This window comes from Ixodes scapularis, unplaced genomic scaffold (assembly GCF_016920785.2).
Source record: "Ixodes scapularis isolate PalLabHiFi unplaced genomic scaffold, ASM1692078v2 PGA_scaffold3__209_contigs__length_174095766, whole genome shotgun sequence".
Classification (NCBI taxonomy): Eukaryota; Metazoa; Arthropoda; class Arachnida; order Ixodida; family Ixodidae; genus Ixodes; species Ixodes scapularis.
In genome coordinates, this window is record NW_024609868.1 from 153,424,505 (window position 1) to 153,441,657 (window position 17,153).

The 17,153-nt window shown below is 45.5% G+C and overlaps 1 protein-coding gene across 1 annotated transcript in view; it reads left to right on the forward strand.

Moving 5' to 3' along the window:
* Positions 1–9,765: 9,765 nt before the first annotated feature.
* Positions 9,766–17,153, forward strand: part of LOC8051502 (organic cation transporter protein) — an 83,424-nt gene continuing 76,036 nt past the window's right edge. Inside the window, exon 1 of the mRNA XM_029969382.2 lies at positions 9,766–10,119. Coding sequence (XP_029825242.2) covers positions 9,766–10,119 — 354 coding nt within the window. The remainder of the gene's footprint in view (positions 10,120–17,153) is intronic.

Consider the following 17,153-nt stretch of genomic DNA (forward strand, 5'->3'; position numbering starts at 1 on the left):
GCAGCATTCTAAAGCCACGAAAAATGGCTATGATATTTCTTTTCTGTTTTTAATATTGAGTGTGTGCCTTCAATGACCCACGACTTTGATTATATTTCGTGGTGGTGTCTAAACCATAGAAACGTCACGTGACCAGGGAGAAGAGAGTGAGCCCAACTCAAACTGGCCAGTTCTCGACCGGCGATTTTAGGGCGGAGAGAAAACGAATTTGGAGCCACAAATTGTTTTCTGGTAGTTGGGCTCTCATAATTCATGTCGAAATAAAGACCTTGGTGAGCATAAATAAACTGTCAGTGTCCCTTTGAGTGGCGACCTTGTTTGGTTCACTATTAGTTTATGCCTCTTCCGCCCCTGTTATCTCGTAGTGGACTTTTGCTTTATTACGTGTTTTTCGACCTGTTTTTCTTTTTCTTTATTGTTTGCCAGTGCTCACTGCCAATGCACTTTCATATACACCTTTTACATTCTCTTCGTCTACGCTGTTTTTTTTTACTAAGTTTAAACGTTGTAAGAAATGTGATTTGACGACTGAGCTTTGCAGAGTCAATTTTCGGGACCCGCAAAAGCAAACTCTTTGGCCCGAAGGCGTGGTCGCGCTGCCTCCAGGCCGCGCGCTTCACTGTTGAGACGTTTCATTTATCTAAGAATAAAATAAACCACCGTCTCGCTTGACTCCCTTTGCGTGTGTCAGAAATAAGAGCGAATCTTCGGTAAATGGCGCAGGTCACACACCGTCCTCTTTTTTCCTGGAAGTCCGATCACATATTTTCTGTTTACCAGGTCATCATCATGATCAGGCTCCTATAAATATTATCAGAACTTTAAAAAGAAATTGTATTTGGGAAATTTTAGCTTGATCTTTTAGTGTGCGAACTTTTCTGGGGTGGGAAGTAACTGTGCTCGGAAGTAGACCATTTTCAATCTTTAATATAAAAAAGCCGCACCTTTTCGCCACAGCACGTGAAGAAGTGTTCGCGATAGCTGTTGTTTCTTTTAGTAGACCAGACGTTTAGGCATGGACAATGTTTATTTACTTAGTCTCTCACAACACAGTCGTGTTGTCCCTGAATTATCTAAGAACTGCACATACAAGTCAAGGTACCTTCCTAATGCAAAAGACTCAACGGAGACCGGTATCGTTCAACTATTGATGTACCTATCGGTGAAATCGCGGCACGTTTTGCTCGCCCGATTCAGGCGCCGACCCCACGGCACCACCGAGGTCGCGGCAACGCCCGCCATCTCTTGGCTAAGAAAAAAACTACTCTAGTTAGATATGCTCACGTGATCTCCCGACGTTACGGGGTGTTCTGTATAGCACAGTTGTAAAGCATAGATCGCTCCCTAGAGTATGTCTGCGAACCTTGTGTCTCTAACCTGGAACACACAAAGAGAGGTTACATAAATCCAACACCAGCATAACGCCCATCTAATATCAAAACCAACCGGACCAGAAATGATTTCAAAGTCCTTCCTATCCAAATGCATCCGAACTAGAGTCGGCCATCGCAACACATCATAAATATGTCTAGATTGCAATATTTACGTCAGAGACATATGCTAGGGTCTAACCTTGACCTATTTCACGTCTTCTTTATAACCTACGAAAAACGCCATTTCTAAAATGGTGGTGCATTTTATTGGTTGACCTAATAAAGATATGACGATTGGGTCGTTTGTAGGCTCATCTCTGATAGCGCTCGAGGAAAGGCTGTTTTGGTGTAAGCTCTACGAGTGTCCTCCCCGGGTACAAACGTTGCATCATTTAGGGCTGCTGTTAAACCGGCTATTGCCCCCACGAGTCGAGTATCTTTTCCCCGCTTTACGGCTTAGCAAAAACTTTCTTGGAGGCCTCATCGCTCTGGTGCCAATATCTCCAGGTACGTGGATTTATTTCGGTAAGAAACTGTTTGATGTTCAGAGGTTTGTATAAGAATGTTTCATGAATACTGGGTGCACTGAAAGAAAGAAATTTTGCCGGTGTTGTTCGTTTTTACTGCAAACATAAACTAAGCAACACCGCACGCTCAGTTTGCACCCAAATGTAGCGCTACCGCTTCAGAGAAGATGGCGAGGTTTTAAGCATAAATAGACGTTATGTTATTTAAAGCTTATTAGCTGCTTTTTAAAACATGCAGCGGAAAAGTGGTCTCAGTTTCCGGTAGCTGACGCCATTTATCTCTATGTCTTCACGAGCTTAGTCGACCGCCTTTAAAAAAAAATCCTATACCGTTTATAACTTTTTAATCAAAGAACGACAAGCTCCTAAACTTTGCTATTCAGACTGCTAGAGCTATATTTGAGCCGACACAAACCTTCGGTGAACGTAGTTTATTTTTGTCATGAAAAAACTATAATGCTCTTTTCAATTTGGGAACTATACGTATTAGTTGTTTTTGCTCATAAAGCTAGACCTCAGATTTCTGTTACTCCCACGGCATCTGAACCAAATATTAATAAAAATAAACAACAGTGTTCTTTACTTAGTTTACATAGTATTTGTACATATTTGTAGAGGACAACATTTTGAATCGACGCATTTTCTACGAAAATTCGCTCGAACAACCGTCCCGCAGTGTTAGCCAACGGCCTTGAAAGGTCCTGGACACGAGATATGTTCTACTCTTAATAAGCGCCATCCGAATGAAACATTCTTTCATATTGGAGCAGATGTCTGCTTTCAAACTTTTTAATTGCAGGACAGAACGTCCGTCATTTTCTATCATCCTTGCCACAACCTCCGCGCGCTCTTTCTGTCGCGTTGCTAGCCCGTCTTCTTCTCCGCTACACTATCCTTCTCCTGTCCTTTAAAGCTTCAGTGAGGCTTAACTAAGTCCATCGTACAAAGATAGCCGGTAGCGGTGGACCACAAGGGTCCTCGATCGATTGTTGCGACGTATACGATAGACCACATCACTGAGACGTTTGATGACGGTGAAAGGCCCTTGCCAGGGGCGTTCTAGTTTCGGGGACAGCCATTTTTTTCGAATCGGGTTGTACAGCCACAATTAGTCACCTGGCGAGAACGGGCGTGTGGTGACATGCGTGTCGTATTGTGTCTTCGTGCGAGTCAGACCGCTTGCTAAACGCTGCTGAGCAAATGCGTGCATCCGTCCGAGGTTTGTTCTCAATTCACTTACGTAAGACACAGGGTCTGTGGCCGGTTCCGGTGCTCGTGAGATGGCTACCTGACAGGGCATGCGAAGGTCATGACCGAAGAGCATTGTGGCAGGCCTGTAGCCAGTAACCTCATGAACAGCCGTGCGGTATACGTGCAAAAATAAAGGTACAATGCTATCCCAATCATCTTGACGATCATTCACGAACATGGATAGATGTTGTAGAATGGTGAGATTTATCCTCTCCACTAAGCCGTTTGACTGCGGGTGGAAAGGCGTCGTTCTTGTCTTTGTGATGTTGAAAATTTCGCAAACTTCTTTGAACACTCGAGATTCGAAGTTCCTTCCTTGGTCGGAGTGGATGCTCAGGGGGATTCCATACCGGGTAATCAAGTTCTTCACCAGAGCGTCGGCGATATCGGAGGTGGTTTGGTTTGGGATAGGAATGACCTCCGGCTACTTGGTGAAATAGTCAACAATGACTAGAATGAACCTGTTACGAAACTTAGATCGAGGGAACGGCCCCAGTATATCGATGCCAACGCGTTCAAAAGGTGCCCCCCTCACATGTTCTTGGAGTGGTGCTCGTTGTTTTACGTGAAGCCCTTTACGCGAGGCACACATTTCACATTGACGGCACCATTCCTTCACGTCACTATGGCACTGTAGCCCGTAGAAGCATTGCCGAATCTTTTTTACCGTGCGGTTCACGCCGGAGTGCCCTCCGTCTGGGCTAGTGTGCAGCTGATGAAATACTTGGGAGCAAAATCTTCGTGGCAGCAGGCAGCACTAGTTACCAGATAACAGACTTACCTGCAGCCAGGGATGGGCAAAATACATGCAAATATGTATCGAAATATGAATACAAAATACTTTGTCAAAAATGTATTTAATTACAAATCTAATTACATTTCCAAAACAACATTTAATTACAAGATACAAATACAACCAAATGTATTTGGTCTCCTCCAAATACTTTTCCAAATACATTCCTCAAAATTTGCGTCAGCAACTTCAGGGCACCTGCGACGGGTTTCTGGGTATCTCATTTTAATTTTGCATCGCACACTCGGGAGTTAGTGTGCGAGGCTCTAGTAACGTAATAGAAATATAATCACAAAAAAAATGTAATCAGCTTGGACGTAATAGGTGAAAAAAGTACAGAGCTTCAAGCAGCTTTATTTGTCGATTACATTTTGGTATAGACCAACAAAGAACCGAGACGACCAAGACGCGCAGCACTTGCTAGAGAATTTTTTATTGTTGCAACTCGGACCAGTTACGAAAATATGGACGACCCGCGCATTTAAAATGTTCCAGGCAAAAATATGGATGGAAATTAGGCTGGAAAGCATCACAAGTTGTCACAGGCACTTGTTTAGCCAGTCTGCCTGTGAACGTCGATTTCGTCACTATTCTTGGCCTGGACTAGCACCGTAATCACAAAGTCACTAAACGCTTGTGCTTAATTGAGAGACACTGCATTTGGTAGAGAACGTAGTTTTCTTCCTGCTGTGGACAGTGCCTTTAAAATAAGACCGGAGGAGAAAAAGAAAAAAGCCCCATGGCCCAATAAAGGATGGAGACTGTATCTTACAACCACATGCATAAAAACAAGATGTATTTTCGCCCACAAAATTGGATTTAATTACAATTGTATTTGAAATACCCACGTTTTAGTATTTAAATACACGCGCCAAATACATTACCCAATTTGTAGTTAAATACAATTGCAAAATACACAAAGTATTTAAATACGTATTTCAAATACTTGTATTTGAAATACAGCCCATCCCTGCCTGCAGCGGACTCCCAGCGTCGATAAAGAACACTGTCCTACAGAAACAAGGACCCCCATTGCGCCAAGTAACTCTTGAGGGCCGGAGACAACCTTAGCACTTCACTAGTAGGGGGCTTGCTATTCTGTCTCTATCATCTGACGAATGGGCCGATGTCCGGGTCGTCAAGTTGAGCATCAGAAAGGCTTTCCGATGTCCACTGTTGAATGTCGCAGGGGAGGTTGTTCAGTACGTTGAGCGAGTCGAAGCTGCGTTTTGCAATTATCAAGCACTGCTTGCACTTTGCACTGCATGGACGATGGGAGAGACCATCGGCATTGGTGTGAAGTGAACCGGCACGATGCTGGATGTCGAAGTAGTATTGATGCAGGCGTTCCAGCCAGCGGGCGACCTGACCATCAGGGGTCTTGAAAGCCAGCATCCATGTCAATGACGCGTGGTCGGTACGAATAATAAACTTCCGACCCAGTAGATAATGGTGAAAATGAGGGATGGTATTATGATGGCCAGCAATTCGCGTCGGGTGGTACAGTAATTGCGTTTGGGCTTCGTAAAGACCTTGCTGTAATAGGCAATGACGCTTTCTTGTCCGTCCTGTTCTTGCGACAACACAGCACCAGCAGCTGAAGCGCTGGCGTCGGTGTCGAGTATCAAGCGTGCGGTGTCCTTTGGATACCCAAGTGTTGGCGGAGACGTCAGTGCAGTTTTGAGTGTCTCAAACGTAAGCTGACATTCAGAAGACCAAACGAACCTCGCCTTTCTTTCAGTCAGGGCACACAGAGGCTTGGCAATGTGAGTGAAACTGGGGATAGATCTTCGATAGTACGATGCACACCCTATGAAGCTTTGCACGTCTGCGGTTGATCTTGGGGCTGGCCATTCAGCTAGAGCAGAGAGCTTCCGAGGATCAGTAAAAACCCCATCGGCCTAAATGATGTGGCCGAGGTATTCTACTTGTCTCGTAAACAACGAACATTTTTCGGAGTGAACTTCAGGTTCGCGTTTTGCAGCCGTGAGAAATCCAAGTTGAGATTCGCCAGATGGTCTAAGAATGTCTTGCTAAAGACGATGATGTCGTCAAGGTATACAAGACAGATGGTACCTATGAGGTCGGTCAATACGGATGCCATAGGTCTCTGAAATGTAGCCGGAGCATTGCAGAGTCCAAATGGCATCAGTCTGAACTGATAGGAGCCGTTACCTGCGGTAAAAGCGGTCTTTTCGCGATCTTTTGGGTGCGCTGGGACCTGCCAATATCCGCTTTTGAAGACGAGTGTGGAGAACCACGTGCACCCGGCGGGAGCGTCCAAGATGTCGTCAGTTCGAGGAAGAGGAAAAGAGTCTTTCTTAGTGGCGTCGTTAAGTCGTCTATAGTCTACGCAAAATCGTGTTGAACCGTCCTTTTTTGCGACTAGTGTGATTGGTGAGGACCAGGGGGAACATGCTCATTCAGTCACGCCCTGTTGTAGCATTGTCTTCCCCATGTCACTAACGTGTGACCTCTGTGCAAGGGGAATACGTCGAGGGGATTGTCGAACGGGGGAAGCTTGTCCTGTCACAATTCGATGTGTTCCCGCCGATGTCAGCCCGTATTTGCGACTCCCATGCAGAAAGGTTTTCTGAACCTTTTAAGTAGCTGGAAAAACCTCTCAGCGTCCGCTTTATCCAGGTCAGCAGACGTGCCTTCACAGAGTGGTAATACGTGCGCGACTAACTTGATAGAGTAAGCGTGCAAATACAGATACGGGGACGTTCCAATTATTGGCAGTCCACTCTCGCAGAGAACCGTCACCGTGGCCGCACCTAAGGGAAACGAGTCGGTGTCCAGATGTAGTAATCCAGCGTAGAAATCTAGCACGCGCTCGTGTGCTTTGAAGAAATCGACACCAAGGATGCGCCCTTTCTCGACAGCCGCGACGACACCAGCCAAAGTAGCGTGAAGGCTTTACACGGTGAAAGGCACAATTTTGGAGCCGAGTACAGTCGCCATATTCCCTGTTGCGGTGTGCAGAGTGCAGCTTTCAGAGTTTTCTGGAACAACTCCGTTCGCTGTCGTCAAAACTTCCGGCCTAATTACAGAGGTTGTAGCTCCGGTATCAACAAGTGCGCGCACTGGCGGTGCCAATACACGAGTTGACGTGATTCTTCGCGGAGTTGTTGGGAGTCGACTGCCAGGCCCATAGTACACGCACTGTGCCCGCGTGTGACCCTGGCGATGGCAAATCCAGCAAACGGGAGCTGGAGGTGTTTGCGTCCTTATTGCCCGAGTTTGGCAATGCGTTGTGGGTCGTTGAAACGTAGACCGAGACGCCTGCAGAGCAGCTTCTACTTTTAATGCACAGGTGTGTGCTGCCCGCAGTGACTTGGGACATGCTAGGCGAACGGCATATCTTGCACCTCAACAGATGAGATGGCGTCGATGAATGCCATAGTTGCCACAGCCTCAACTGTGTCCTCGGGGCAAGCGGGGAACGCAAGGTGTGCAAGGCGCTCGATGTCATCGGCCACGTGAGAGATCGTGTCGGTTGCAGCCTGACGGCGGTTGCGAAGTTGCTCATGATAAAGGAAGCGGAGAGGGCCTTCCCCATATGGTTCGTTGAGTGCTGCGACCAAAGCCTCGTAGGAATGGCGGGTATCAGACGTTAAGTGATGCAGCACTGTCCTTGCATCCGCCCATCTTGGCGCATCCTTGACCACCCATCTAACAAGGCACTGCCTTGTTAGATGGGCGGCCAAGGCTTGCGCCTTTTGAGCCGTAAACCAATTGTTAGCATCACCGATGATGTCGAACTGTGATATGTAAGGTGCCCAAAGAGCTCTACCGTCGAATGTTGATGGTCTGAGTCGCAGACTTGAAGGTCCCGTAAGATTCCGGACCAGGGGGTAAGTCGTGTGGTGCTTCTCGGGTCCAAGGGAGCGGGACTCCAGGCGCTGCAGACGTTCGGTGAGGGAGGCGGTCAGTTCCTGGATGAATCATGCGATGCCTTGATGAAGGTGGTTCTCGCGTCGAGCGTAGGATGCTTCGGTTGCTCGAGGTGGTGTGTGATCAGAGTCATGAGTTGGGAAGCTGCCGGCTCTGAGGCGGCCAGACTTCCGGTGCCAGTACTTGCGGTGGGGTCCCCTTCGGGAGTGGGGCGAGCTGTCATTGTCCGGGGAAATAGTTGACCGGAATGAAGCTCCACTTCTGACACCAGTGAAGCAGATGTCTGCTTTCAAACTTCTTAATTGCAGGAAGGTGCGTCCGTTATCTTCCATCATCCTTGCCTCAACCGCCGCGCCCTCTTTCTGTCGCGTTGCTAGCTCGTCTTCTTCTTCTCCGCTACTGTATATTTCAAAACTATAAAGAGCTATTTTGCGTCTGCCTTAAGTTTTTTTTTATTTGAACGTTCTAGTTACCTTACAAAATATTAGTTTTCACTAAATGGTTTTGCACCAACACCGAAAGCATTCGACTGCATTAAACAGAATAGGTGGCTTATAAAAAGTACCCCGGAAAATTAGTGCATTCTTTAACCCCAATGTATTTCTCATCAACATTTATACTTTATACAAGACGCAGGGACATATCACATTGGTTGAAACCCCTGTCTTTTTTTTCGTTTCATTTGTGATGTCATCATTTAAGTAGAACGCCGTTATGATCGATTATTTTTACACTGTAGTTCAAATAATTTTCTGAATGTAACAATATTTAAAGTACTTTATTATATACTGAGGCAATGTCAACTAACATAACACGTTATTTTTTTACTTCTGCACCATTTTCAGCAACTTTATCAATACTCTGATTCCTTGAGGCTGTGCCTTTTTATTCGAGTATTTTTGTATCATAACATAGGGACTGCTAGAAACTAAAGTCTCGTTCTTGTTTCTTACTTTCTTATTTCTCAGTAGTTATTAGGCTAATTCCCTTGATAGCCTCAGCCTTTCCCTAATAATCGCATTCTAGGTGTGACGCATATTGACTTTCTAAAACCATCTTTTAGATTTTAGGTTGCTTTTGATGACTGTAATATCACTGTTTGCGCGTAATTACTAGGACGGCTACTCATTAGGATAATAAATAAATATAAATATTAAAATATTGAATTAATTCCGCAAGGCATGAATCATATGCCAACATGTCTAAATGCACCGTTATGCATACTTTTTGGGTTAAAGGTTTATTATATTTACCTTTAAACGTTAATTGTTACACTTCTCGTGTGACATTGTGAGATATAGAACCTTTATTCCTCAGTCATTGAAGACATAACCAGAATAGGCACAATTAAAAGGTAAAATATACAACTTGAAAACATCACTACCACTTGTTGCATAAGTAAAATAAAACTTGTCTCAACACGCGGTCTCAATATATTGTGCGCAGAACTTGTTCTTGAAGTACAAACACTTTACAAGCAGAACGGGCACCATACACAGAAAAAATGTATATATTCTTCAAAAACCACCACTGAGAGGGATATATTTCTTGCACATATCACCGCGCATGCCGCTCAGAAGTTCAATATATTATTTTAGCTTTACGAGGGTGTCGTGTGTATTATCTTGCGCCAGTGCACTCAATGCTATTGCTAAATAGTTTTTGTTTTGTTTTTTCAAAAAAGCTTATTAAATTATTTTGTGTTGCATGGTTTTTATAACGCTAAATAGATGTCAAAAATTAAGTATGTGAAAGTTTCAAGTTTCTTGCATCTGGGTAGCGTAATAAATATCTCCGGCATCAAATCACACCGAGGTATAAATGTCTTTCCGAATCCAATATTATTGACGGTATCTTGAAATCGAGTCAAAACTTTATTAATAAAATGTCGCAATGACATCTTACAGGCACCTGAACCCTCATCATGCTGGACATTGTGGACGTCATCGGGAAGTTCGGCACATACCACGCACTCATCGTGCTTCTCATCATGTTGCGAGCTGTGCCCACCGGGTGGACTAATATGATTACGCCGCTGATAGCTCCAAAGATGGACCACTGGTGCGCTCGTCCGCCGGAACTTTTGCTTGCAAACTTCAGCGACCACGAGTGGAAGACCCTGGCCGTGCCGTTGACTGAGGACGGCTCCTTCGCCAAGTGTGAGATGTATCTCGTGACGATTGGAAAAGCACTAATCGACGTGGACAGGAATGTTACAGTTGCGTGCCAAAGCTGGGAATACAATACGTCCGTGTACGAAAAAACTATCGTAAACCAGGTAAGATTTCTCTCAAAAGGGTTTTGTATTTTAATTTACACTTTCCAAAAAGGTACACCCTCCGTAGATTATCCGAGACCGTCACACACGTAATCGAAGCCCCATCTAAAGTAGCGCCTGTTCGCGTGGGACACAAGCACTGCCCGAGATGTTTAACTCACCTACAGTTGGTGACAGGTTAATAGTTCAGGGAAGCTCGCTCCACCTCTTTTTCACTTTAGAAGAGCTACCGCTGGGAAGGAGGTCACGTCCTATCCAGAGTTCGCTCTGCAAAAGTGGAAAGAGGTGGGAAGAGCTTCCTTGAACTCTTAATTGGTAACCGGCTCTACGCCCCTGCAAGTGTAATCCCCGCTTAACCCCGAACCGCGCCGAGGTGAGGCGGAGCTACTCTCCAGCCAGGATATTCGGTGCTCGTCGTACAATGATGCCAAGCGACTCTTGCTGAAGCATGCACCATACACCAATGAGAGCAAAAAAACAACAAAAAAACATTTCTAAAGCATGCAGGCGTTGTCTTCGACAGCGAAAGATAAAAGACAATCTAATAAATTGCCTAAAACAGCTACAAATAATTTTGTTTTAAATATCTAATATTTTAAAGCACTTATCAGAATGCGGCAAGGCGCCCCATGGCCACTGAATCAACGATGGCTGTTCTAGCTCTAGCTCTGGCTTCCACGACGTACTGGAACAGAGCCGTCGAGATTTATAAAGTCAGCTTCAACCCGGAGACATGCCCCCTCCTGCAATATTTGATGCTACTGTTTTCTGTGGACATCTCCTCATGCGTTCCGAAGGTCCGTCTCTAACGGTGGTCGTTGGTGATGCAGCAGACGTCGCCATATTGTCCTTAAGCATGCCGGACACGTTACGCGGCGCCAGCATCGCTCAAAACGGCAGCGCAGGAACTTTTCTTGCAAACGTGTATACACTGTTTTTTTCGCGGCGGCTGCAATGTATAATTCTGACGTAGCTGAGTCGGGCCAAAAGCGCAAATCCCTTTATTTTCCGATTGGAACGCGCTACAATTGAGGGGGTCGTGCAAATAGTTATAATTTTGTCTTTCCTATACTTGTTTGTATTTCTGATTTAACTATTTACTTTAATTTCTTTCGTCCAGCCCAACTGCGCAATAGTTTAACATGGTAGCATCACAAGAAAACGGTCTATCGTGTAATCCTAACCTGTTGAATGTCTAAACGATCGCAAATGACCGTAAAACGTGAAGAAAAAGAAGATATTGAAGCCCTCAACGAGCAGGTGAACAGAAATACCGTATACACAGCCATAAATGACCGCAAGAAGTATATGGTGGAGAAGGGACGCTTTGAAAGCACGTTTTGAAAAGGGCTGCCGTTTGCAATCTCCCCCGTATTACAAGGATGCCACGCTACGTAATTACGTTCCTGTTCTTTACTCGTCTAGGGTCCGATTACGGTCAAGGTGAAGGTGAGAGCGTTCTCGGCTACTGATTAGACGTGGCGCCACACTTTGCGTGTGACCAACCAAGGAAACATTTTGACCCGTTCGTAAATTCACAATCGGGCCAAATATTGATGAGGACGTCTCGCCAATATACCAATAGCGAAAGAGATCAAACGGACTCTGATGTGCTTGTTTCAGCAATCCTACATCCACCGGTTGATGTCAGCTCATGTACGGCAGCAGAAACTCTAGGCTTGTTATTTGCAAAGAAAGCGCGGTTTGTGTCTCAAACGTGAAATAGCAGACAATCACAATTTCAGCATGTATCCAACCTCGCTCTGCTGCAGCGTGTAATTTCTCTACTCTGTTTCACCTTATACTGTACCGCGGGAAAAGCTACAAGCGCGAGCTCCTTGCTCAGGGCACATCTCGGCGGCACAAGCTCTCGTGCGTTAAGAGTAGCTCCCAACGCTATGAGCTCGCGCTTCTAGCCTTGTCTGCGGTACAACATAAAGTGAAACGGAGTATAGCAGACATAGAGATCATACATACTAACTCTAGAGGAAAAGGTCCGCCTTTTTCCCATGCATTCTCGCTGTCGCAAGCGGCGGAGTATGCAGGCAGACCCTCGGGGTCCCACATGGTTACCAACTGCCTTCGATTTCACAAATATATCATCAGAGCAGTTTCATGAACTTTAACAATCCACGAACTTACCGGTGGAAAGATATTCGCGTTCCTTTCGAAGCTTTCTTTTTGCATAGCACGCAGATGTACGGCCTCCCGTCAACACTAAACTAAACCAGATAACCGGCTTCGGTTATCGGGTTTAGTTTCGTATTTCCGGGCGCGGGTGGCCACGCCCGGAAATACGAAACCGCGCAACTATCAGATTTTCGAGATTTCGACAGAAGGGAAGTTAATGCAGCGTAATGAGTATGCTGCTTTTTATACACCTTAGAATAGCACAGAATTTAGTTTGCAACGCTAAATTATCACTCTTTATATTGCTGAGAGTTTTCAGTCTTCGCGATTACCATTGCGACTGTCGTCTTTCAGCTGGCAACATTGGTTTCTTTCTCTCGTGTTCTGTCGCTCTCTTTCGCGATCTTTCACTCGGATCCCAGGATGTCGGCGCGCGGGATTTGCCACTCCTCCTCATCCACCTTTACCCCCCAGGGCCCGTTTGCTCGAAGCCGGTTAACTTTAACCGCGGTTAAAAGTTAACCGCCCTTTCCTACTAGGTACCTACAAGTACCTAGTCAAGTTTGACGAGGGCTGGATGAGCGATTACTCCGTGTTTTATTATGGGGTGGTAGCTGGTGTCACTTTCTGGCTGTAGCGAATATACGTGGCTCCCTGGGCCCGTTTGCTCGAAGCTGGTTAACTTTAACAGCGGTTAAAAGTTAACCGCCCTTCCCTACCAGGTACCTAGACGTACCTAGTCAAGTTTGACGAGGGCTGGATGAGCGATAGCTCCGCGTTTTATCATGGCGTGGTAGCTGGTGTCACCTACTGGCTGTAGCGAATATAAATGGATTTTGTAGAAAGGTTCCCGAAATCGGGGGACTCGCAGCATACATTTGAGCTCCTCAAGAAACAATTTTTATTGCTCGTGGTACAGGTAATCGGTAAGGCAAAATTAAATTAACCCTTGTTTGGAAAATTTCTAAATATTTGGCTGTCTGAAGTAAAGACAAGCCTCGTTTAAATTTCCTTCCAAGTTCGAAAGTGGACGACGAAGTTCAGTCCTAGAAGCGTTGAGAAACAAGTGAGTAGTGAAAGGCGGGCGTTACGCCGGCAGTATGGTTGGCCAGCATGTAAGAACTGTATATAACACCGTCATAAATTGAAAAACCTCTAATTCGGTTCCAGTGAAAATTGACCTATTATTAAATTACCCTAACATCGAGGAGAGCACTGGAAGTGTAATTCAACGATCCGCGCGCTGGCCTTCCACTCATAGAATATTCGAAGTAAATAATCATATTAAATATTTGACGAACGCGCGTGCACGGCAAAATTTGTTGTAGGCTTTTCGCTTTAGAATACTTACTACTGCAGAAGCCAGCACGCGCAGCGCGTGTAACTACACTCTACTCTGTTTCACCTCATGATGTACCGCAGGAAAAGCTAAAAGCGCGAGCGCCTTACTCTAGGGCACATCTCGGCGGCACAAGCTCGCTTGCGTTGAGAGCAGCTCCTAATGCTATGAGCTCGCGCTTCTAGCCTTCTCTGCAGTACAACATAAGGTGAAACGGAGTATCGTAGCATGCACCACGGTGCTTGGGAAATTTAGCAAAAGGACGCTGTCTGCTTTTGTGTGCTATCAGTACCCGACCGATTGAGTCAAGACAATCCACTTTTCAAAGTCGTTGCCATGCCGACAACTATTGCGTTCATTTAGGCTTAGGAATTGCCAGAATCGAAAGACTAACTGAAAAATGCGGCCAGGTGATTGCTCATGCTTCGCGTTTTAGTGAGGTAAGGCAAATCGAAAGCCTCCTGCACCATTCACTGTTGACAAACGCGCCCAATATTGCAGCTACAACGACGTATTAGTTCCAAAGCGAGCGGCGCTCACTCACCGGGTCCAGGGGCGGATCCAGACCTCCATTTTAGGGGGGGCGGTTCCTCGGTGTAAAACGGCGGGGAGGGGGGGGGGGGGCGTGTTTATATTTTTTGTGGAGTTATCGTTTTTTTTAAACTCTGAAAACATAATATAGATCTTGAGAGCTTTTGTATCGGTTTACCTGTCGGGGATGAACTCTTTGAACCTTTCGGGTGACCACGCTAGAGGTATCTAGAAAATTGTGGTGGCACTATCCTTTCTGAACACCATAACGCAAGGAATTTTGTAATAGGAAACGGTATTACTTCATTCGCGTGGCAGCGCGCTAGAAATAGAAAAAGAAGTGTAACTACTTGGGATGAATGTTTGGTGCTATGGCGGCTGTGACAATTGCAGACAGTGTAACTTGATGGCTCAGATATCCCCGGCGGGGCTACAAGTTTTGGGCTTTTTCTGCTTGAATATTTATATAATCTCGTTACACCCGCAGAGCATGTACGGAGAGCCAACCTTTGCCAACTATACAGAGAAAGCTCATGCAGCTAATGACAATGCGAAAAACGTTTTGATCTAAAACTCGGCTGTTCTTTGAGATTAAGCTTGGCATACTAGTGAGAACTTTATATTCAGTGCCAAAATGCAGAACGTGGTTTTAGAACATACTTTTTATTGTCGCGGAGCGAGTACGTTGCAAACAAGCGACAAAAATTGCCCGGCGGCTTCGACGCTGCTCGCGGCGTCAAAACATTGTTGACGCAGCGAGCGAAACGAACGCTGCCAGGCGTCGGTTGTTCGCCGTATATTTGGAATGTCCAGAGTGCAGCACATGCGGCATTGCCAACCCAAACTTGTGTTTTCACGTGTTCTGGATGCAACTCGAGAGAACGAAAGCGAATAATTGTTGAATATTTTTGAAAGCATGTTGCAGTTCGGAGACTATAACTTTTAAACTTAGACAAGACCTGAAACCAGCAGTGGATCCTTCCAAATTATATTCAATTGCACTTCGTCTAGATATTTTCTGTATGAAAGGAACACTTACTTGTTTCTGGGTAGTTAGCTCATTCGTCAGGGTCGATTGGACAGGTGCAGAGATATGATGGGGCAGAGCGGTTGTCCGGTCGGCGAATCTCAACTGGGCTAAAGGCCGATTACGACTGCAGCATGGATGTTTGGGAGTCGGTGTTCACTCGAACGGGCACAGGCACTCTCTATTTAATTTATGTATAGTCGCATCTTTGAAAGGGCTCGTTTGCGCCAAGTCCCTAGGTAGGGAATTCGAAGCCGCAGTTGGAAACCAGCAAGCCCCGCCTCTGTTCCGTTCGATACACACATATTCGCTCCTGCAAAGCCGCGCGAAAGCTCTGCCGTCAATCCACAGAAGCCGCGTTTAACTCGAAAAGTAAAGACGGCGCCAAGGAGAGACAAGGGGTAGCGGTCGCCTTTCCTGAAACATGTCCCGCCACCCTAAGGTGAAACGGCATTGTATACAATTAAATGCCTACGGCGTCGGCTTGAGGACCCCGTGTAAGCAGCCTCCAGCCTTTAGAGTGCTCGTACCGTTTATCTTTTTTTTATTAGCTTCCCGCCACGAGAAGTCGTACCGCAGGCAGTATGGAGCCCATTAGAGGAAACATCTCCCCCTTCTGGCGCTCGTGGGCTTCTTTCTGTATTCCGCGCTGCGGCGCTGATCCTCAGTGAGGGATGGAGGCGAGGACGAAAGCGGGCTTATGTTTAAGCCAAGGTCGTGGGGAAGTCCGGAACGTCTTCAGAAGCTCAGACACAGACTACACTGTACCCAGAGCATTTGCTTCCTCTCTCAGTTGAGTAGAAAAGCAATTGGTCACCTGGTTGTACAAGCTGCATCCCCCCCCCCCCCCCCCCCCTGGAACGTCTCCTCCTGGTACGTCCTCTCCGAACTTTCCTTGGCAATGAGCACACCGTGCCAATACGATACCTTCAGTGAGCCCGTGGGCGACAGCATCTCAAAGCAAGCCAAAAAAGACATGCCAAAAGACAAGCCCAGGATAGCTAGGTTCGACATTGTACATGTACCTTTTTTTAGTACACGGAAGTGACGTCATCACGTCTGATTAATTGGAAACAAAAGTGACGTAATTTCCCTAGAAAAATGTGGGCGGAGTCGGCTACCGGACGTGACAACAAAATGACCTTTCGTTTTGTACCGAGTACGTTTCAAAAGTTACTTGCTCGGAACTAGGTGTCATTGGCAGCATGTTTTCGGCGGCGAGGTGTCGCCGTCTCGTCAATTCGACTTTTTCTTTAAGGCCACGGTCCCACTGAATGTGGCAGTTTAGGTACTTTTTGGCAGGTCATTACTCATCTCCTTTTAAATACTGTTTTGTGGTATTGATGTCATTCGAAAGGCAATGCAATCCTCTTTCATTTGATATTATGTGTGTGTTGGTGTTTACTGTTCATGCGCGTTTGTAGCGTTGCGAATATGATGGCGCGGACCCTCACTTGCTCCGCTAGTTCATGTTTTATGAACGATCCATTAAAGATAACACGGTTCCTATATAGCAGTTTTGTTAAGATGATGTCGGAGCAGAATGTAACGATACACTTTTTTGGTATTTGCACAACTTTGTTTTTTTCATCCCTCCAAATATTGCCTTAAAATTGACATTTTTCAGCACGAATATTTTTTTAATGACCAGAGCTAGGACAATGCAATTAGCTACAGATGTAGTGCTTATAATTGGTAATATGCAAAAAAGAATTTAATGTTGTGTAAAATTTTTTTGTTTAGATATTTTATATCAAACGTAGCCCTTTTTTGTGCTTCGAGTCATGGTACTTCAAATGCCGCTGAGGAAATAATTAAACTATGATAAAATATTTTATCACATTTAGAGCTACAAAGGTTGCCCAAGAGGTGGACGATGGCTTTTTTTCATTTTCGAAGTCATAACGCTCCAGGAGCCCTTCAAACTTACCTGTTTTTGACGCATATCTTTTTTGGACATCAAACAGATTTATTGGCATCTAATAACATTTATCGTTTGGAATAGAT